This window comes from Phymastichus coffea, unplaced genomic scaffold, assembly GCF_024137745.1.
Source record: "Phymastichus coffea isolate CEN01 unplaced genomic scaffold, Cenicafe_Pcof_1.1 PCOF00151, whole genome shotgun sequence".
Classification (NCBI taxonomy): domain Eukaryota; kingdom Metazoa; phylum Arthropoda; class Insecta; order Hymenoptera; family Eulophidae; genus Phymastichus; species Phymastichus coffea.
Window position 1 is genome coordinate 268,119 of NW_026706962.1, and position 23,937 is coordinate 292,055.

The 23,937-nt window shown below is 35.8% G+C and overlaps 1 protein-coding gene across 4 annotated transcripts; it reads right to left on the bottom strand.

The window, feature by feature from the left end:
* Window positions 1–695: 695 nt before the first annotated feature.
* Window positions 696–23,594, bottom strand: LOC131672454 (protein charlatan-like). 4 transcript variants are annotated; one of them, XR_009302626.1, is made up of 10 exons: window positions 23,228–23,594; window positions 15,538–15,790; window positions 7,289–7,492; window positions 6,570–6,859; window positions 4,134–4,414; window positions 3,639–4,037; window positions 2,469–2,834; window positions 2,240–2,344; window positions 1,540–1,660; window positions 1,349–1,481 (listed from the first exon to the last, which is right to left on the bottom strand). XR_009302626.1 is itself a non-coding variant. In XM_058949671.1 (9 exons), exons 2-9 carry the CDS (start codon window positions 15,635–15,637, stop codon window positions 1,085–1,087), a joined length of 2,142 nt encoding a protein of 713 aa, XP_058805654.1. In that variant the 5' UTR covers window positions 15,638–15,751; window positions 23,228–23,591; the 3' UTR covers window positions 696–1,084. The 4 variants fall into 4 exon arrangements, 3 of the variants coding, with proteins under 3 accessions (XP_058805654.1, XP_058805653.1, XP_058805656.1); XM_058949671.1 differs by lacking the exon at window positions 1,540–1,660 and having other exon boundaries at window positions 696–1,481; window positions 15,538–15,751; window positions 23,228–23,591; XM_058949670.1 differs by lacking the exon at window positions 1,540–1,660 and having other exon boundaries at window positions 696–1,481; window positions 23,228–23,591.
* Between the last annotated feature and the right edge of the window lie 343 nt (window positions 23,595–23,937).

Here is a 23,937-nt window from a genome sequence, read left to right on the forward strand (position 1 = left end):
AACTTGCCAACAAGCGTCCAAATAACAATTAAGCAACATGCAAAGCCTCTCAAAGCTAGGACGAACTGAAAAAGTAATCATAGCGATGCGCGAACGCAGCGTCGAAGTGTCCTATCATCACGTTCTTTCAGCAACATCGTCAGGCTTTCTTTTAATCTCCTTTGCGTGATTTTGCCCGAGGCCGATGGCTTTTAATCGACAACGTAAAACTTTCACGTCTCATTTCCAGAGTCTTTTAATACTGGTTAATCGAGCTCCGTACAGCGTGCACTCGCCTTGGGCAATGGCGCTTCGTGTATACGAAAGGAACAAAAGAGAAAAAAAACAAAGATAAAAGATGCCAGATGTCTCATCTTCGAGGGACTGATTTCGTTTCTTTGTTAAAGGACATCCTTAGGTTGCAATGACGAGGATAAAGACAAGAGACAAAATTCATCTAAACGAAAGCTTCCTTTTTATCAACCTAGCGTGAGGCAATGTCATCTACGAACTTGCTACTACGATGCTCTCGACACTTACAAAATGACGTTTTGCTTTACAGTTCAGACTGCCGCACAATCAGATCGTTGAATTTGCCGAAGTAGTCTAGAGTTGTTTTTGGAAGAACTCTAATTTAGAGTGTCACGATTCAAGAGGAAAAAAGCAGAATAATAGGCGTGATATCACGTACAAAAACTATCACATTAAATCTGAAATGTTTTTATTCAAATAACTTTATTGAGCAGCAATGTGCCGTTTCGCTTATAAAATATACACTCAGCACTCGTCTGATACCGAGCTCTATTTTTATTTGCGGAAAATTACAAAGATTGGAAAGAAAAAGTAAATGAAAATAAGGAGAAAAACATTCATTGCCGATGTGCAACGCCAAGGGAGCTCTTACAATTGAGCTAATCAATTCAAGGTCAATCATCGTCTAATGCACGACGAAAATTGACGGAAGAATAAACGTATGAATTAGATAAACGCATGGTTTTTCGAGGAACAAACAACAAGTCCGGACATATCACATTGAGATTTGGTAAACTCTAGGCAGATCTCCTTCGCAAATACTCGCTAGACTGTCGTCTCTTTGGCAGGTAGGCTACGTCCGTGGCGCAACTTGTACAGTAGCCCTGAGCGTGATAGACACAGAAAAACGTGGCCGCCTCCTGGGCCTGATGCCCTTGTGTCGCCACATCTTGTGTAGGAGCAACGACGCTCTGTTGTGGTAGGCCTTGGTCCGAGCAGCCGCGCTCTTGGGGCATTGGTAACACTTGAGCTTCACCGTGACAGCTGGTCTCAAGCACGAGATTGGCGCCGCAGCCTCGATTTTCTGATCCGGCGTCTCCGAGCGAATGGTCATCAGCTTGCGAGGCGTGCTCTGCTTTCTGGAGCGTCTGGGCTCGCCGGGTGCGCCGCAGTTGGCTCGCTGAAAGCATGCCTCGCACGAAGAGGCCTCCTGCTCCCAGCATCCGCTGCCTGGCATCGCGGCGCGATCACTGCGTAGACGAGTGCGTGCGTTTAAAACAAGTTAGCGACTCTGATAGTTTTTCTTACAGATGACTCGACTTTTGCTGACTTTCGCAGATCCACGTTCGGGCGCGACTCCAAGCCGCTCCTACAGTCTGATTTCGGACGCGATCGGGATTACCATCTCGTAGCCGCTATCACTGCAGCGCTGTGTTTCGTGCACATTGTCCACGTTAATTCTCAACATTTGTCATCCCGCTTCTACGTCCATTAATGTGCGAACATTTACGAGAAGCTTGGTTAGAAATATCTGGCGCTCTCTGAAACGCTGTGATCGATGATCTAACAAGCACTGCTTCCAACCGAGTGTTAACGAGTTCTATCTGACTTTAATCGTCACACCCCAAATAGCGCGAGATATTTCTTTTTGGACTTCAAGACTACGATCGACTTTTACGAAAATAAGAAACAAATGGCGAAGCTTGGCGTCTACAAAATAACCAACGAGTGATGAGAATAGAGGTGCAATTAACGAAACAAAAGGTCAACTCATACTTTGAATTTTTACGGATAAGATAAGATGATCATTCGTAAACATAGAACATAACAAAAGTCAACAAAAGCAAGCCAGAGCAAATAAAAATAATAGCATAATATGAAGGAGAATAAATCAATTAAATGAGATTAGGTTGAGGGGAGGGGAAGGGAGGGATGATCGAGCCAACAGGAAAGAGGGCCGCCTCAACGAATCAACAAAGATGCCTAATTGATCCACAGTGGTACTTACCCGAGAATAGTAGTCGGTGGTATGACCGTTGTTGCGGGCGCGATCGCCGCTGATGAGGCTGGAAAAACAGGGGGTCCCGGCGGCGCCCTACCTCCTCCGCTGCCACTGAAAAGTTGAACATTTATCGCGATCTATAATTTGGCCACGAGCGGATCCCTTGAGGCGATCGCTTGCGACTGCTTCTTTTAATGCTTATATCTTATTAATTATCGTTTTTGAATATTCTTACTTTAAGGACTGAATCTGACGTTGTTCACTGTTGCTCTGCTGCTGTGGTATAGTCGATGCAGTTTGTTGTTGCGAACCCATAGGTACAGAGATGATTGTTGCTGCCGCTGCTGCAGACGCCCCTTGGTTACTAGCTCGATGCACCTGAAGTTGATGAACTTGAAGTTGAGGTAGATCTTCGGCGAGAAAAGAGCATCGAGAACATTGCCGGCGGTTGTGTACTTTGAGAACGTGTGTGGCGAGACGCTCGGCTCGAGCTGCCTTGTATTCGCAAAGCGCGCAGGCGAACGGTTTGAGGTGGGTGTTGAGGTGTCGTTTCAGACACCAGTTGTCAACACCACTCCAAGAGCAGTAGCAGCATGTGTACCTTTGGGAAATATATTCAAATAAACTTTTAATGCGAAATCATTTCGCGCAAATATTATGAATTTGGCTATAATGAAGTTGCATTATTAGTTTTTACTTTTGCATCACTCGATTTCCATCGTAATATTAGGCAGCGAGCGTATTTACTCTAGTTGGCTTTAATTGCTCGTGGCGATTGGGATAAACAGAAAACTCGATTTCGTTTTTAATTGATCTTATTAATAGGCCATAAAGACTAGTTTGTGCGAAATTATTTTTTCGGCATTGAAAATAAAGAGCCCAGGCGCTTGCCTCTCAACTCTAACTAGACAGCGGTAAACAGCATAAATTAAAAGTTTTCTTTGTTGAAATTCACAAGCGAAAATAAATTGAAACATACTTCAAGCTTATCAAATTCATTCAAATTAGTATAATTTCAAAATACAAGCTCTTCTTTTCTAAACTTACTCTCTACATATTTTCATCCTTAATTAAACTTTCTGATCATTATGCATATCATGCATTTTTCATAAAACGACTTAATTACTGAAATTCCAATCTCTTATCTATACAATCTTGGCAGCTCATTTTTATTTACGGAGATATGAAATGATAGACACGATAATTTGCGGGCTGCATATTTGAGAGACTGGAAACTTATAGCTAAGAAAATTAAAATTTATGCCGAATACTTTGAGACAAAAAAAAATTTAATATTATTTTCAGATAATCGGGTTTTATAGGTCAACAAAGAAAACAGTGACTCTGCCCTTCTAAAAAAACCAAACTACAGGTATGGCAAATCAACAAAGAAGAGAATGCTAACCTGCGCTCTTGATTTTTATTAGATGAAGATCCTGCAGTCGACTTGCCAAGTTGAGTTTTGCAAGCAGTGTTCTGCGACCTTCTGGACTGCTGGGAGTTTTGAACGGTGGCTGCTGGAGGCACTGGTTGCGAATGAGCAACGTTGGTGGAACTTGCCATCGCCGCAACCGTGGCTGCATCAAGCGTCGAAGAAATAGCCGTCGTAGCTTGATAAATAGCTGCAGGATTGAGACTGCTGGCTGGCTGCTGTTGTTGCTGCTGTTGGAGATGGACGAGGTCGGCCGGTGAGGTGGGTGCGGGCTGCATCGAGGCCGCGGGTCGCGCCGGCTGGAGCAGCGGCTTGAGACTCGGCGATGCTCCGACAGATTTTCGTATGCGCGACAGTTCGTAGGTGTGATCTCTGCTCGGGTGAACAAGGACGAGATTAGGTATTGGGTTATTGTACATCGAGCATCTTGCACTTGATTCGCGAGCAACATCGGACGCAGTTGCTAACCTGTGCATACGTAGGAAGTGCTTCTTGACGTGGTCTGCTCGGCTGAAGGGCTTGTAGCACACGTAGCAGTGGAAGGGCTTCTCCTCACGGTGGATGTTCTCGTGGCGAGTATACAGATCCCGCCTGTCGGTACCGTACGGGCAGTAGAGGCACGTGTACCTTTTGCCGCTGGCGTTGTTCCCGCCTCCTCCGCCCCCTCCGGCATTTGTCGCTGACTGTTGCGTCGGCGGCCTCGTCGCTGTGGTGCTTGCCACAGGACTTGCTTGCTGTTGTGGTTGGGGCTGCGGCAAAATAAGGGACGATACAACTAAGAAAACCATGACACATTCTCTCTCTCTCTCTCTCTCTCTCTCTCTCTCTCTCTCTCTCTCTCTCTCTCTCTCTCTCTCCCTCTCTCTCCTCTCTCCACTGGGAAATCACCGGCACGTGGGAAATCTTTAGGAAAGATGACGCGCAATTTTCCTTTGTTGCCCGACCAATTACGCTCGTGGTGCACTTCTAGCTTCTTCTGACGAGCTCCCCCTCCTTCACTCCCTCCTTCTCTCACTCTCTCTCGTTCTTTTTTTTGTACGTGCGAGACTCTTTTACTTTGAACGTACGTTCAACGTCTCGTTTTTATAGCTGCGCTTTTTTTTCTATAATTACAACTGAGAACTTGCAAGCTTTGCTTGTACGTTGTTCAATATTTATTTTGATTCTTATTATTAATTGTCTCGTTATCGTTATTGCTTTATTTCGTTTAAATTCATTGGCCTAAAAGTAGGATTGCGTAAACTACCCAGTAGGACATTTCTTTACTTTTATGTGTGTATACATATACGGATAAGCGTTTTTTCATTCCTCAATTAGATTCCTTTTTGCATGTACGTATAAGCCTATAATACGGCAAAAATAATAGAATAATAAATAAATAATTTATTTGGAAAAGTTAGACAAATATGTGATATCAATGAAAAATTATTATGCAAACAATTGTGTAGGTTTTAGGGCGTGTGGACAATTGTTCATGTTTTATTATACTCACAAATTATTGTGCACAAAAACATAGCGTAAGAATTGATATTACACGCTGATTCGTACCATGTTACTGTGCACAATAGTTTATGTGTACAATAAAACCATGCACTATTGTCAGCACGCCGTTTTTAGGAAATAAAAGAGTATTATGTTAAAATTAATATAAACGCGCGCGCGCGCGCGCGTGTGTGTGTGTGTGCCTGTGTCTGTATCTGTGTGTTAATAGCTTCATCAATATTAATTGAGTTTTGCAATTAGTAAACTATTAATAGTTATTTCTGAAAACTCATAGATTTGCTATTCTTCAAAGATAAATTTATTAATTTGTAATATTATTACACGCGGTTAGTGGCACTTCAACATTGTTGAAAGCTTTTACTTGACTCCTACATTTTTATTTAATGTACTAGAACAGCGGTATATACAGGTTGAAATTTTGCAATTTTCAAAAGTTTGAAGTTTGCCTTTTCTAAATTATTATTTGGATAAAAATAGAAATATGTACGAAATGACAATGCGGAAGAAATTTTTATTTTTCGACACTCTGTGCGCAAAGTGCGCACGCTCGACATAAAACGTGCGTTGAAAGTCGCACTTTCCACACGTCGTATAAAAAAATACGGTACGGCACATGTTCACATGCTCGGGAAAGAGTTTCTCGCTTCGCTCAGGCGTAAACGCCACACGAGACAAGAATCTACTTTCCCGCACTTGTGTCGTAATGTACTAATTTACACTAATATAATATTGCGGCCGTTGAAAACCACTGCTATTGAGAAAATTTATTATTGTATGATAAAAATAATGTAATAAATAACAGGAAAAGAAAAAAAGAACGCGTGAGTGTATTAAATAAAGCTAGTATATCTAAATATATAGCTGCAATAAACCATCTGATTGGTCTTAATTGGTATTAATCTTTTAAAAGCACTCACCAGAAATTTTCTAGCATGCTAATAAAGCAAATGCTATTCCAATTACTTTTGTCGTTCAACTATACCCAATGTGGAATTAGTAACGATAAATTGAATTATTCCAATTATCAAAGTTAAAACGTCGATTTTCGTTTTATTTCTTAAACATACAAATTTCGAATTGTAAGAGATACTTATACCGTAACTTATTTGTATGTTGTTCGCATGATTCACGCATGTTCAAGTCCCTTTTACTTGACTAGATATTATAGAAAAAGGTTGTGCAGTTAAAACCATTAGTTGAAAATCTATCGTTAATCATATAAGTTTCAGGAACTGGCGAATAAGAGTCCCATACGGCTCTGCCTACCTTATGATTGCTAATTCAAGTCTTGGAGCGGAATTTGTTTGTCCGAGACAGTTCATATTTACGATTGATTATTTTTTCTCTCGGTATACATTCAACGCATTTGCTGATACAATCCATGAAATATATCTAGCGTACCTGTAGTAGTTGTTGAGGTGGCGTGGATGGTAACTCTTGAAGCAAGAAATTCGGAGCAACGGGCAGTAGAACCGCTGGGGCTGTCTGCGTTTCTTGAGTACGGCGAGTTGGCCGAACATCAAGTCGAACTGCACGTTCTCGCACTTTTTCCAAATAACTCACTATTTCATCAAGTTTGAAATCATTTGTGCGATGCATCCTGCCGCGGCTCCCGCTGTCGTCCAATCGCGGCGCGTGCAGATCTATGAAGTGTTCAGCAACCTCGCGTGCTCCTCCTACCATGCAATCACCTGGCAAAATGAAATACCATATTTACTAAAGCCATCACTTGCTACATTGGATTTCTAATTAGCCAGCGCAAGTTCGCCTCGCAGATGTTGCTTTGCTAGCCATTTGAGCTGATCCAATGCATCGTAGTCGTCAAACGACAGCTATTATAGGCAGATCGCGATGCAACGCTTACCGATTAATCATTTGGATATTGTAGACAGCATTCAACACAACATCAACATCTCCATAGACATGTGCCCAACCGATAATCAATTGATGGATAGACTCAGGAAAAATAAAAATAATACACGAATAAAAAAACGACGAATGGTAACGAGATGAACTAAAAGAGTGCTAAAGAGCCGATCGAAATAAACTCAGTCGAGCGCATGGGCGGTGTAGTGGTACCGTAAGGTCGATGCCGGTGCACTGCACCTGTCAGTGCTTACCGCATTCGTAGCATCGCCAAGTGGACGTAGCGGCCCTATAAGCAGCAATCCGACTGCCATCAGTGCCTTTGAGAGGTTCGTCATCGAGAATCCAACTGGACGTATCGTCGCTAGCTTGCGTAACAGCTTCGTCCTCGTCAATTTTAAATGGTTCTTCTGCCTTGAACGTGACCGACGCCTCGAATTCGTTCTGGACGTTCGAGGCTGTAGAACAACGCGAGTTCGATTATTTAATAATCGCCTTTGGATTTTCTCCAAAAGGTACTTTCTTTTAGCGAGGTTACAAGCAATTTGAGCAATAAGCACCACCCAAATGTAAATATAAACACATGCGTGCGTGCGCGCACGCACACAGACAGGTAGTTTTACCATTCTATTCACGGTATCTAAATTCTTTTTTTTTTTTCACTTTTTTGTTAATCAAAATATTTTACTGCATCTTCTCAACATTAATGCCAAGTTTTATATTTAGAAAACGTACGATTGAATAATTTATATCATTTTGAAAATGACCATTTTTAGAGATTAAAAAATCCTATTTTATTAAGTTCTATTTAATTCATGAATTCGTGAGCATATTTTAAATGAAGTCATATTTTATTTATAAATTTATTTACTAATAAAAATTACATAAGTTGCGAGATCACAATCAACATTCCTCCAGAAGGCTATATAGCCTTGTTCGGAGAATTGATACATAAAATATATTGAATTTTATTAAACTAAACTTAACTGTCAAAAATATACACAATAATAAATTATACAACAGTTTATATAAGTTCTAAACATCAGTTTTAACAAATATAAATATTTGTATTGTATAATTCAGTTATTTCTCTAAGTGATCTCATTAAAATAATTAAATCTGTATATTGTTTTGAATTCCAATTTTTGAATTTTTATTAATGTTCTTTCTGTAGTTACTAACATTTTTTATTTCTTTGGCAGCATATTATAATACTTAATTACTACTACATATCAACTCATTGTGTTAATGTCTTTTTGAACTTTGGTAGGTTTTTTAATCTTGTGTTACTATTAGACTTCATGTACTTATTTTTTAAATCATGTAATGATAAAAAAGTGTTTCGTGTACAAAAACTTGATCTAATCTTGAAATATAATAATGTATAATAAAATTTTTTTACTTCTGATTCTTAAGAGCTTATTTTGTAAATTTTGTAGTAGATATATAATTGTTTTATCTGCAGTGCCCGTGCTATTATTCTATAATTTAGTAAGCTATGAATGTAGGCATAGTAAACCGTTAGTAGCGATTTAGTATTGAATATTTTTGCTAGTTTGTAAAAAATAAGTATTCGATATATAGTTTTATTAACTATACTGTTGACATTCAATTTTAAGTTAAAATCTATTGTACTTCAGTATTTTATTAAACATTCTAATTAAGAACACTATCTTTATAGCTACCTAATGTCATAATTACAAATTTATCTACATCCAGTATTAATTTATTAACTATAAGCCAGTTTGCTACCTCTTCTAAACATATGTTCATTTTGACAATTACATTTTCCCATTTTTTTATCCTTCATAATTATATCAATATCATCTACGTAAGGCAAAATTGAGTCAAGAAGTATTTTATTACTAGAAATCCTTGCCTTCCAATTCGACGTCACCGGGTTCAATATTCTTTTAAAATGTCGTAGACCATAGAAAAATAAGTAACGCGTCCTTTTTTCATCGGCAGATACTTCGAGGGGGTGAGATTCGTCCTCAAAATCCACCCTCAAAAATTATTTTTGCTATTTACCTTAAATTCTAATTGATATCTTACAATGAAATAAATTGTATTTCATTTCTCATTTAAATGTAGAACGAATGCATGCAGTTTCGACCATAAGGAATGCAGCCCTTATTATTTTTTGATAGTTCTACGATTTTTGTGCCTACGTTTATAAAAAAAAAATTTTAATGAGCCAAAAAAACTGGAAAAGTTATTATTGCATCGAAAAATGTATTTTGGGGAATGTTTTGAAAGAACATCTCAAGCTTTTCAACTTTATTATTGTAATCAACCTACGATATTTTTTACAGTTTTTTTGGGCTCAATTAAAAATTTTTTCATAAAAATAGACACAAAACTGGTAAAATTATCAATAAAAAAAATAAGGGTTGCATCTCTTATGGATGAAACTGCATTCATTAATTCTATATTTACATGAGAAGTGAAATTAAATTGATTTCATTGTAAAATATTAATTAGAACTTGAAATTAATTGCAAAATTCTATTTTGACGGTGGACTTTGAGGGTAGATTTCTCTCCCTCGAAGTATTTTTCACCGATAAAAATGAACACTTCTTACTTTTTTTCTATGATCTGCAGTAAATCAAAAGAATATTGAAATCGATGAGATTGGGTTGGAGGATTTCCTTATAAATAAATTATTAGAATATAAAATCAATAGCAACGGACCTAAGATTGTCCCCCCTAGTACGTTAATGTTCACTTTTTTTGTAAAACCTATATATTTTTCCGATTCTTACTCTGTGTTGTCTGCCATTTAACTAACTTTTCACTAATAAAAAAGTATTCTTCGTATTTCATATCTATATAGTTTTTTAGTAAAATATCATGGTTTGTGGTATCAAATTCCTTTGTCAAATCTAGAAAGGTTTCAAGCATAGGTCTACTGTGATCTAAATTACCATGTAAAATATCAATTAATCTTTTAAGAACGTTTTTGGCTTAAATATTTATTAAAAAACTATACCATATCTTATGAATTATATTTCTTTTTTATAAAGTGATGTAGTCTATTATATATAATTTTTTTAAATACTTTTGCTATATGGGAAGTCAAAGATCGCATCGAAAGAGATAGGTTTGTAATTTTCAACTTTCATTTTATCTTTTGCTTTATAAATTGGAATTTCTTGCAGTTTTTTTATGTACCAGGCCAAATTTCTTGTCTAAATGGGTATTGAAAACCTTTGTAGAGGTTCAACAATTGAAATCGTGATATCATTTTATATACTACTAATGATTTAGTATACTACTAATGATGTTTAGCGTGCTCGCGCGTGTATTTTTATAAATCAAAACTTTTATTGCCGATATTGAAAATTCGAAAAGTCAATATGCATTATAGGTTAAGTGATCGTCTGGCCCTTTTCCAAGTAGTCGATGTAGATGGTTCCATACGCATCCCAGAAAACCGTGGCCATAATCTTGCCAGATGACTTTACTGTCTTTGCCTTCTTTGGGGCTGGTTCTCCTGTGGTAATCCATTATTTAGACTATTCTTTGGTTTCAGGAGTGTAGTGGTGTACCCCTGTTTCGTCTACAGTTACGAGTCGACGCCAAAAGTCTTCCGGATTACGACGTATGCGTGCCAAAAGAGCCTCAGAGGTGACCACGCGGGTTCATTTGTTTTCATCAGTGAGCAACCGCGGCACCCATCTTGCTGATATTTTTTACATCCCCAATTTTTCATGCAAAATTGAAATGATTGTACCCTTTGATACCCCTGTGGCCTCAACTAATTCTCGCAATTTTAATCTTCCATCACTCAACACCATATCGTGGATTTTGTTGACCATTTCGGGCGTACTCACTTCTACGGGGCGTCCTGAACAATGTTCATCTTTTGTTGTTGTACGGCCGCGTTTAAATTCATTTACCCAGTTATAAACAGTCTTAAACAGACGGGCAGACTTGCCACGAACGGCATTCAACTCAACTGTGATTTCTTTTGGTGTAAGGCCTTTCAAATGAAAATGTTTTATCACCGCTCGAAACTCTGTTTTTTCCATTTTCCAAATAAACCAATAACTTTTTGTTCAACCAACGCTCACAAAAAAACGACTTAATGAATCGAGCTGAAACTTAGTACGTTATCTAGTTAGTAGTATTGCTTGCCAAAAACATCATAATTTAAGCGTGACGAGCACCATCTCTTGGATTTTGTAAAGACTTATTGACCCCCCCTCGTAGTTAGATTTTCCATGTAGTTATTTATATCTGCATTTTTTCCCTCAAAAATAATTTTTTTAAGTTCTTTAATAATTGACGGACTGTACTTTGATTTATCTAGTTTGTTACCAGATTTTTTTAGTTTTCGTTTTTCTTTTAATTTATCTGAGATTGTTTTGGAATCAAGAGTATAACATTTTCATTTTTTATTTTGATATTTCTGAGTTGCTATATTGATAGATATGTGGATATTATTATTTATTTTTTATAGCTTGTTGAATTTTAAGCGCTATTTTACACGTTAGTTTATCACTTGGTATATTTCTGAAAGTGTCTAGTTTGTATTTTTAATATACAGAGAACTATGCTCTATGTTAGTTCTGATTAATGCATCATAATTTATGACGATTAGAGAATGATCTGAGGTTAAGTCAAAACATGATTTGGCGATTAGTTTATTTAGACGAACGCTTTTTATAATAATGAAGTCTATTAACTCGGATAGCTTATTAGTATCGGAGGACCAGTAGCTGGTTTCGCACGTAGATATTGATGTTAGGTTTTTTGCTTGTATTACTGAATGAAGATTGGTTCCTATTGAATTGGGAGTTATTGACCTTTTTCTTTTCCATGGATATTTTGCATTGTAGTCACATCCCATTACAAATCGATTTTATAGACTTTCAAATAATGAAACGTGATTTTCTTTCTTTTCAAATTTTAAAACGTGATTTTCTTCGCTGATAGTGTGTTTCGGAAGATAGTATATTGCAGAGAATGTCATTAAGCTATTCTTATCTGCGATTTCTACATTTATTGTCTGCAAAAAATCGTATTGGTATGCTTCAACGTCGTGATGTTAAATAGTGGTTTTGATTATTATTGGATTTCCTTCATGTGCTTTACCGTCGAGGTGATTAGCATTGTAGTATTGAAGTATTATTAAATTTCTAAATAATTTTTATGTAGGCATGAAGTGTATTTAAGAAATAAACAGTAAGTTGTTGTTATTTTCTATGAGAAATCGCTTTCGCTCAATGCTTCTTTATGCTAAGTCGTTTCCATTTCAAATTACTATTCTTAATGCAGTAATCATTTAGTCTCATTTATGAGAATGACGGTCATATTGAGTACTGTGCCCATTCAGTTCATTAGCTGAAACATCATGGTTTCTAATTACGAGTGACTGTTGTTATTTTCTGTTGACTGTTTCATGTCAATTTATTTGGAATCTTCAATTTTGTAAACACTACCGCTTGCTGACTGTGTATATGTAATGTTTGGTCTAAAAGTATTTTGAGGCCTTAGTGTTTGTTATGGGCTAAGTGCTGGGAATAATTTTTGTTGAAGAAGTTTTTTTGTGCTGCAACCTTTATAATTAACTACGTGATTTTCGCCGCAGATAGTTTATTTGACAACTTTTATTTTGGTTTGATTAGGATAATTTGAGATGAGGTCATTATTCGCACATTTAACACAGACTGGAGTTCTGTGGCAATAATTTTGTGTATGACCATATTTCTGGCATCACATGCATTGCGGAGTATCTCCAGTTTTGTATGGTTCTTTGAAAATGATTAATATTTCGTAAGTTTTATTATTTCGTATATTTATTTATTATTTTTATTAGTTTTTATTTTCATGAAATTGGAAATGGTTGTTTCCTTATGTGCATATTTATAGAAATTTTTATTACTTTGTAATTTTACGATTCAATTTATTGTCTTAACGCATTTCCGTCAACTGAGGGATGCATGTTTTTTAGAATAGTTTTAAATGGTCTGTTTTCTTTTTTTATGTGTAAAAATCGGTGTTTTTTTCAAATTTATTTATTTTATTGGTGAATGATTCCGGATTATTAATTTGAATTTGTATTTCATTATTGTTTAGGAATTTTATTGTGTATTCATTTTTCGCGATTTGATTGAGGGGATCATGTTACAGACAGATATTTAAAATGCCACTTACGAATATTAACGATGATTTTTGCGGTTTAAGGGTTGCCGACGTTATATTTACATTACTTGCTCTGTTTCCTTCTTTAACTTCTAATACACCTAATTTGTTGCTTACTTCAATAGCTGCTTTTCTGAAAATTCCTAGTCAATATTTGATATTTCTCTGCTTTTACTTGATTATTCTATTTAATTTTAGGTAATTCCTGGATCTTTTGTTTTTATAGTATTCTATTCTTTATCTTTTCTTTTTCTTCTGTGTTTTTTATTATTAATAATGTCAGCATTATTTGATTGTTTGCAACCACAATGACTGATTTTACTTTTAATTTTGATTTGAACCGTTTACAATTTTAATTCACACTTCACATGAGATTTATATGAAAACACTTACTCCGAGATGCTTAGATTTTCGAGGAGTGTTTCGTCGCATATCTGTTCAAGAAGAGTGCTGTAAGACAATTGGGAAACTGCTACGTAAACTTAAAATTATTGTAATATTATTTATAACTTCGTACTATAAGGTAACATTAATCTAAAACTAACAAAATAATACACATTTTAGATGTCATTTTTTTTGCATAACACAACGAAACTATTATCTTTAATATGTCTTGTTAGGCTAAAATCAACACTTCAGTAACACCTATCAGTGACTTAAGTAGTTCATTTTTGCACCGTGTTTAAAGCATTAGCTGGCGTTCGTATTCTAACCTCACGGTGCAAAATTGATCCACCTGAAGTCACGGATAAATAAATTGTAAGTACTGATTGAATATTAACAATGCTATAAAATTAATCCTTGGTGGCATTATTCGGGCTTTTACGCGTAGAAAACGCTCAATTTGTAATGGAGTCGGTTATGTGTAAGGAGCATCTCAGCAACTCCTCGACTATTACAGGCCAGGAGACCGCAGAGGGGATGGCTCTTGAGCGGTTTCGCGTTCATTACAGCCTGAGAGAATGACTCATCCTCTGTCGTTTTTCGACCTACTAGTTTTACAATACGAGTCACAAGGGGCAAATGATAACTCTAAACTATGGGTGTATTTGCCTATTAAGCGATCTCACTATTTATTAAGCATCACGGCCGGGACGAGGCAGATACGATACTGGTAGCTTAACTGGTACCATATTTGTAGCATAAGTATTCCATCGCTGTATAGCCTGATTATCGGCCACGCATGTGTTCGGGAGCTAATATCGCGCTGTGCAATAATGGGCTACTTAAGTTACATATATCGTAACATACCATTATATAAAATATATCTCGAAAGTGCTAGAACCAAAAAACTTCCTAGAATCTTTGAAAATAATAAAATTAGCACATTTAAGGTAAGTTCTGTGACCAATTGCGTCAGAGTATTCTACCTTAAATTTTACATTTAAAACATACAAACACATATATATTCTTCGTGATTTAAAGTCATCTCCAAAAATTAGTGTTTTTTCAAGAACACGAATTGATATTTTCAAAAAAAAAAATTAAATGATAAGATCTCAAATTAGAGATGCATGTTTCAGAAATGCAGTAGAATATCTTCATTGAAAAAAACGGGAAAAATGTTGATCTGGTGAGTTGATGTGACATTGCTCTCTCTCTCTCTCTCTCTCTCTCTCTCTCTCTCTCTCACACACACACACATGCGCGCGCGCGCGCTATTAAGTCACTGCTATTTCCTTCTCTGTTGCTACTTTTCAGCCCACGAATCTGATTTAACTTGTCTGACTTTACATAATATCTGTTCATTCCATGTTTAAACTGGCACTCAAATATAACGAATAGTTGATAGCATTGTGACCATAGACATCGGCAGCGCAACATCCGTTATATCGCACCGAACAAATAAACGTTTGAGGCATGAACGTGCATCGCAGGACTTTAACGGCGGCTATTATATCAATTAAATTTGATTCAACACTTTCCTAATTTGGCATCTTTTGGATATTAATAATCAAATAATCGGCTAAAAAAATTAACAAACGTTTGTAGATTTTCGACACTCCGTGCGGAAAGTGTGTTTTTCCCGCACGCTCGGCAAAAAACGTGCGTTGAAAATCGCACTTTCCACACGTCGTATAAAAAAATACGGTACGGCACATGTTCGGGAAAGAGTTTCTCGTCTCGTGTACCTTTCCACCCTCGCTTCGCTCGGGCGTAAACGCCATACGAGACAAGAATCTATTTTCCCGCACTTGTATCGTAATGTACTATTATGAACATCATCATGTCTTCATTGTTGATCGCGTTATTCGGTTTTCATATTTTATGCACGGACGTATGAAGCGCTGCCTCCTTTCAGGAAGGCTCATTCAAGAAAAACAAGGCATAACTACAATATTTCTGTCTTACTTCTGTGATCAGGATCGTCGCCATAGAGTTTCCTAGTGATTTCCTTGAACATATCCTCGTAGCAATCAAGGCGCCCGATACCTGCGCCACTTGACTCCATTTCGACCACTGACTACTAGCGGCGCCACCTCCTTGTGCAGGATCTCTCTCTCTCTCTCTCTCTCTCTCTCTCTCCACAGTCCCCTCTTCGCAATAGCAAGATTATCGATACCTGCTGGTAGGATGAGGACTCTTATACTTTATACTTTTGTACCTGCCGACATTGAAAAGTGCACGTCTATAAAATATATACCAAATATATACCATTAGGGTGCAACTGTCTCTGACACAATTTTTTCTTTTACCCCTCCCCCCTTCAAGAGAGAGTAAGTATGAATTTTTATATATGTATACACTGGAAGATAGGTCAATTTCTATTTTCGATCTTCACATGCCAGATTTTCTTCTAGTTGCAAAGCTTAAAAGATTAATTTAAATGCCTAGCAAAAATATCAAGAAATACCAAAATTAAATAAAGTTAGAATTACAGGACACTGTGAGTACCCAGCATATTTAGTTATTTTACGGTAGCTGTAGACTGTTGCAATAAGCAATCAGGTTCCACATATTGATTCGAATCAATTTCTCTACAAAAAAGCTATAAAGACGGAGAACAGATAAATTAGGTGCTGCGTAGCTTCTGCGTCGTTTTCATCGCTAGACTACGTGATCATTCGAATTACTACATTTCTATACTAGTGCGAGAATATTTCATACTCCGTGCGCAAAGTGCGTCTTTCCCGCACATTCGGTAGTAAACGTGCGTTGAAAATCACACTTTCCAAACGTCGTATAAAAAAATACGGTACGGCACATGTTCGGGAAAGAGTTTCTCGTCTAGTGTACCTTTCCACCCTCGCCTCGCTCGGGTGTAAACGCCGTACGAGACGAGAATCTACTTTTCCGTACTTGTATCGTAATATACTATTAGCATCATGTGGACGTTTGCACAGAGTGAAGTGAGGGCAAAAAGACCGTATTAGACTGAAATCCTTTTCTCGCAAATGTATCTAATTTTATTTTTCGATACGACGTATGTGGGAAGAGATTTTAAGCATGCTCCATTTCTTGAGCGTGAATGAAGTTGTGTCTCCGCACACGGAGTATCGAGAAAAAGATTTAGATTATAGTACGAGAAAGTAATTTGAGTCTCTTGTGGATGTTTGCGCACGAGCGAAGCGAGGTGCAATTTCTTGCACATCTTTATTTTTCGATTAGACGTGTGTGAGACGAGGTTTCAAGCACAGTTGCATTCCTGAGCGTTTGCAAATCAAGGCTTCGCACATGGAGTGTTGAAAATATGTAAGCAAATCTTTGTTCTCGGCAATTGCTAATTCGTTAGCCATTCAAGTTTTTGTTCGTGTATTCACGATTAAGAGTGTGGCCGCTTGTAAGAAGTGCGGAACATGGAATAGAAATTTTCCAGCAGCCAGATGGAAATTGAATCGCAGTGGAAAGTTTAGGAGAAGCGAGGAGACCAACCTGCTAAGCAGTTAACGACTTTTCGTCGCTCGTAAGCATATAGAGCACGAGCAGGCAATGTGATTAAAAGTAGAGATTAGCAAGTCTGGCTTTCTTGTCTATTGCTCTGTTTGACAACTGCTCATTTTAGCTTAACTTTTAGCTTAATCCTTGAAATGCGTACTTGATTTAATGGCTACTCGAAACAACGTAATGGTTCAAATTGTAATATATTATCTCGCGATACCTTGGCATAGAAATATAGAAGCTGGCAGTTCTTTGTTTTTGAACCATTCAATACCAACATATCGATAAACAAACAAACACATAAAAACTTAAAGTATATTTATTACATATATTAGGTAAAGTATATTTTATGCTTTATTTCCTGCGGTATTACTGATCATTCCTTTATCTTGTTCCATTCATGTATATGTATATAGTTATATATATGCAAAAGAAACATGTTGGCGTTTTAACCAAATTTTACCTGCGTATATAGAATAGTTGGAGCTTCTCTTCACATAGCGAATATATAGGACTGGAACTAGGTCGAAACTGAATCGGCCGTCAATTGCGGCGCCCATTTAACGACCACAATTTTCGCCAGAGTTCTAATAGGGCCTGCTCTACAAAGAAGCAATGAGAGAGACAGAAAGACAGAGAATTAAAAGAAGAAAGAGAGAAAGAGATTGACTCTCAACATTAATTCCGTTCTTTTCAGTCTTTTTTTTAATACTACTGTTCCTTCATATCTGAATTGAAAAATTAAATATACTGATGAAACTCTGACAGTTATTGAATAGGATCATCGAAAAAATGAACTATGCGAATAAGCTGTGATGTATAACGTCTTGAAATGTTTTGGGTAATTACGTAATTGTTTGCTATTTTAACAAATTGGAGTAATTCTCAAGACAATTATCTTTCTGTATATACTGCTGGTTTCAATACCGTAGTCAATTGGTATTATCACTAAACTTTGTCTGATTTGAATAAACAAGAATTGATTTTTGCAAATAGGTTAATGCACGAATTGTTATCGCTACTTAAATTACGTTATTTCTAAGTTTAAAAATGTTATACATTAGTATAACATTTTTAAACTTATAAATGTTGTTGGGTGTTTATACAAAAATTTCATATTCACTGGCAAAATAAAATCTATTATTTTTACCTTACTTTATTCATTCAACTATTTGTATTATTATTCTGGTATGTTTAAATTAACAGTCAAATTCAATTTGATAGGAAAGAGTTTATTACCTAACTAGATACAAGTGCGGGAAAGTAGATTCTCTTATATTATATATGAGTATTATTTCATATCGAAATTGAAATTTCATGTACTTTTGAGAAAGCGAAAATTTTATTTAACAGGTTTTATGCAGTTCAATCATTCTTGCGATAAAGAATATATAATCGAGTTTTATTGGATGTTTGTTTTGAATACAATAAGATGGTATGTACTTAATCATATTCATTTAATCACGATGTATAAATTTGAATAATTTTCAATAACTATAATGCTTAATCGTATTTAATTAGCTTTAATAAAATAAAATGAATGGCGAATGAAGGAATTACTAGACTGTATTTTATTGAATGGTTTTTTAATACAAAAACAAAATTTTTAATAAATAACCAATTAAGGAACTGGTTAATCACATTTAATTGCATTCTACTTTACGATTTCTAATGATCGTTTAATCATGTAATCGACCAATCATCATTTCTAAATAATTTTTTATATATTTTAACAAACAATGAATAAAAGAATTGTCAATGATACTTTATTGAGAGTAAACATTATTTAATATTCAAATTATAAACAGATGAAAGATGTACTCTATTTAATTTGATTGGATTATTTTTATGATTTCAAAAAAAATGTATTCAATTAAATTCATTTGAGTAGATATTTTACCTATTTGTAAATTATATATGGTATATCTACCTAATTACTTTATTGTTTTTTTACGCAGCATTTTTATATTATGTTCAATTGGCGAAAAAAAAATTTTTCTACTCACCGAGACAAAATAAAGTGTAATGCATCGTACTGAATGAGCTATCGAACCATGAGCAACGCCTGACAATTCAATATTTTTTGGATTTTAACATATCTTCATATGATTTCCAACTTTTTGTAGAATATCTTAATATTTATAGATATATATTTTTGATAGGAAAGAGTTTATTACCTAACTAGATACAAGTGCGGGAAAGTAGATTCTTGTCACGTGTGGCGTATACGCCCGAGCGAAGCGAGGGTGGAAAGGTACACGAGACGAGAAACTCTTTCCCGAACATGTGCCGTACCGTAATTTTTTAGACGACGTGTAGAAAGTGCGATTTTCAACGCACGTTTACTGCCGAGCGTGCGGGAAAGACGCACTTTGCGCACGGAGTGTCGAAAAGTAGATTTTCGCTCGCTTTGCTCGGGCGTAAACGCCACACGAGACAAGAATCTACTTTCTCGCACATGTATCGTAATGTACTATTTCGTCTTGTGTAAGGTTTACGGCCAAGCAAAGTGAAGGTGAAAAGGTACAAGAGATGAGAATCTATTTTCCGACCATGTTAGGTAAGGTATTTTTGAAAATAATGTGTGGATAGCGCGAATTTTTTTCGATGAGCGTGCAACAAAGTCATACTTTCCGTATAAGGCCTGTTGAAAAAAGTAAAACCTCATACGATGAAACTTCTGAAACTAAAGCATGTTTACAAATCTCTAAATTTTTAATTCCAGCATTTTTCAATTATAAAAAAAACAGTCATAATCTAAATTATATTCTATCTGTATACATACTTGTTTGCTGCTAGAAAATTTAAAATTATGCAAACAGTTTCTAGATACTATAACCTATGCTCATGAGCTTTTATCTTCTTTGAAAGGTATGTGAGGAGGGAAGTAGATTTTACTTACTGTAATATGATCATCGAAATGATTAATTTAAAAATAAATAATTGATGATTAATATATAATTTTGTATACGTATATACAATATAAGAGTGAATATTTTTTTGTAAAATTACTTTCATAATTTAAATGAAACTTGACAAGTAACATTTTTATGAATTTTTAATACTGTAGATAATGCATAAAAATCTGATTTGTATAAAAATGAAAAAAAATTGATTGATAAACGAAATGTTGGAATAATTAAATGTAAATATTTTTCTTGCATTACTTTTTCGTAGTTTAAGTAGTTTGATTGAAAAGTATCAATGTTTATATGCTATTATAATTTTTACCACCGAAAGATACCAACATTACCGACTGCGGCATCAAAGAATAAAGAAAATTGGCAGGAAAGCAACGAAAATCGTCCGGACAAATTATAATAAAAGTATCCGTGATTAGTAAGAATAGCACAATTCATTAATAACTCCCCGCAATTAAATTTGCGTTAATAACAAAAAATAAAAGTTAAACACTTCCAAATCAATAGCAAATGAATCTGCGTAACGTTTTGATTCAGTTGTTATAAATTATATACAATAATTGAATATGAATTATTAGCAAACATACCACGCAAGATTTTCCAATTAATTAAAATATCATTCAAATCAGCCGTTAACGAAATAAACAATATCTTCCATTAGAATAATACACGTATCTGAAAGATTAGTCTATAAAATAGATCTACAGTTCTGTAAGACAATAACCCCTAAATTAAAACCCTGCTCTTATCGAGCTGTAGCAATAGTAATGTGTTACTTTCATAAATAACTGTTAATGTTAGCTATTTTTAAGTGGATTTTTTGATCCAGGTTAATCTTGAAGTACTTAACATAACTGGTTATTGAAAAGATAAATCATCACTATTAGTACAGTATTTGACGGGAATTCGTGGCGGATATTGTCTATGTTGGAGTAATTGACATTAATATTTATTTGAAAAGTAATTCATTTTGATGGGTATAACCTTTTTGAGACAGTTCTTCTTGAGTCCACTTTACTGATCTTTATGGTGCATGAAATTAAAAATTATATTTCTTTTTAAAGAGATTGTTATAATAATATTTTGATTAGATAGAAAGATTTCACGTAATTTTAACTAATAATTAAACACATTTATTTTCACAAAAATCAAATTAAAATGCTAAATTCCATTTTTACTGATCAAGGAGTGTTCAGCTTTTGAAATTCTTTTATTAACGAAAACTAATATAAACAGTTATTACTGAGCTATACTATTCTTGCTAATCACGCGAAAATTTTTGTTTTCTAAATCGATTTTCTATTGAGTTCTTTTGTTCCGTATCAATCCATATGTGAGACATGATAACTGATATATATATAATGTATAATATGCGTGATATGCAGCGTGTTCTATACAACCTAAGAAGAAAAAAGTTTGGTCTAGAATACATTGTAACAAGTTCCATGCAAAAATCTTCTCAATCATATAACTTTGTTGAAACCAATCGATCGTACTGACACTTTTTCGGATGATAGATAATAATCTAGATTTAGCTAACATGAATATTTGTAATTTATGGAAGAAATTGAAACAAATTTGAAATTCAGAGGAGTCTTGATGTACCATGTTACTGTATCCTGTCTTTAAAAAATGATGAGTGGTCGACATCCAACTTTGTGATTGATAAATGCGTAAAAAGAACACAAAATGTTGAATTTTCGTATACTTTGAGATATTTTTATTATATATGTAGGAATGTGAGATTTATATTCCAATATTATATTCAATTTGTAATTAATTATTATGGATAATAATCTGCAAGAATGATAATATGCACTTAATAAAAAAACGGTTATTTTTTAAAATTCTGGAATTATTAGTACAGTTGGATAATTTGATTTTCATTTGTTACTTTGAAATTTATATCACTGTGTTAAAATTGGGTTGGAAGAAAGAGAATAATTGAATAGAATACAATGAAATAAAACATATTTTTAGTTTCTGTAGTGTTTTTTAATTGTAAGAGTTATGCAAGAAACGAAAACTAATTATCAGAATTTTGAATCTTTCAAATTTAAAGTACGGTCATAGGTGTCTTCACAATGAAGTAAACAAAAAATGCACTGATACTAAAAGTATTATTAACATTAATTCAAGACTGAGATCAAATCAAACCACTGATATTAAATAAAGTTTAATGTTGTGTAGCAGTATAATATTTTAGTACAATTTTATTAATCATGGGAATCTTTTGGATTATTGATTTTTTCGTTATATTTTGAAATGAGTAAAAGTTCATAGATTTTTGTGAAATAAATGCAAATTGAATTTTTATACACCAATGGATATCGATAGTTGTCGTGTATTTCAATCTATATAATTTATGCACGTGTACGTACTATTAGAATCTTAATGTTGACACGTGAAAGGTTGAATTAATGCACTACATAACGAAAATATAAAAAAAAGAGTACGCTAAAGAAAGCTGGTTATACAAAATAAAATATGCATTTCGATGTGCAAATTGATAATCGAAATGGTTCGTTGATTGGACATACGGTATCCAAACAAATATCGTATTTGACGAGAGAGAGAAACAGTGCGGAGAATATTGGAAAGAGACACAGATAGATAAGAAACAGCATGATAAGAAGGAAGAGAAATGAGAAAATAATTGCAAAGAGTACTGAACAGACCAAAGCACAATTTTCATAGATAAATCAATACCCCTCACTTTATGGTGTATACAATGCATTTTTCTGTGTATCTACCTTTATACCAAAAGGAAAAGGTATTGTATATAACAACGCGTGCGCGCGCGTCAGGTACTATATAAGTTGAGAGCCGCTGTTTGAAGGGACGGCGAAGCAAAATTTTGAGACGGAAGTGGCAGCAGTGGCGTCTTGTGTCCAAGGACGCCTACGCTCTCTCTTTCTCTCGTTATATATATATATATATATATATATATATATATATATATATATAATATATATACTCCTATTTTACTCGTTTAATCATTCGCTCGATACACACATGCGCGACAAGCACGCGAAATCGACCGGCATGCGCACTTGGTTCTCAATGTTGTAGGCATAACCGCATCACGCTCTGGAATAACAATCGCGTCTACAGACACGCGCAGAGAGGGCTACTTGCATCACGAAACGCGCTGTTCTTAGTACTTCCGATTCTATTTCGGAAACTCTAGTCAATAAACAAGTGTATATACAACATTGCACGCATGATGTGCATTTACTCACAGTTTTTATCTCCTTTCTCTTTCTCTCTGTCTGCAGAGCGTCCTTCTTTTCCTCCTTTTCCGCTTTTCGGACTGTCAGCCGGATTAAGCAGCACTACTAGGCTAGAAACCAAGTGAAAGATGGTAGGCACTTAATAGTTTTCCACTGTTGACGAAGCAAACGGAATAGCTAGAATAAGTAGAGGCGCAGTAAGGTTATGAGAGGAGTAAGTTGCTCCTCGTTGTTTCCTCGCTGGCAGCCGGGTGGCTAGTGGGTGGTAGCAGGCGGGGTGGCAAAGTGGGCGGTGGGTGGCGTTGCGAGCACTGCCAGGCAGCTCGTCTCCTGACTCTTTCTCTGTCTGTCTGTCTCTCTCCCTCTCTAACTACTCCCTCTCAAGTCGTGTTGCCGACTAACTCCCTCTCTCTGCTTTGACTGTTCTCTCCGACTCTGTATATAGTTATTCGGCGCTCGCTGGCTCACTGTATACTCAGTGGAGTGAGGTGCCATCGTCGCGCCACCCCCTCATTTCGAAGGGAAAGTCGCAGCAGCAGCCGCCGCCGCCGCCGCCGACGGTCGTCGCAGATGCGGGGCCCGTTTTCTTCCTTTACAAAACGAGGGACGAAGAGAAAGAAACACTGTGTCAGCGGCGCACGTGTTTCGAAGGAGAGAAGGCTCCCCCTTCGAACGTCATCGCAAACGTTCGCCTCCCCTCCCTTTGTAGGGACCAAGCG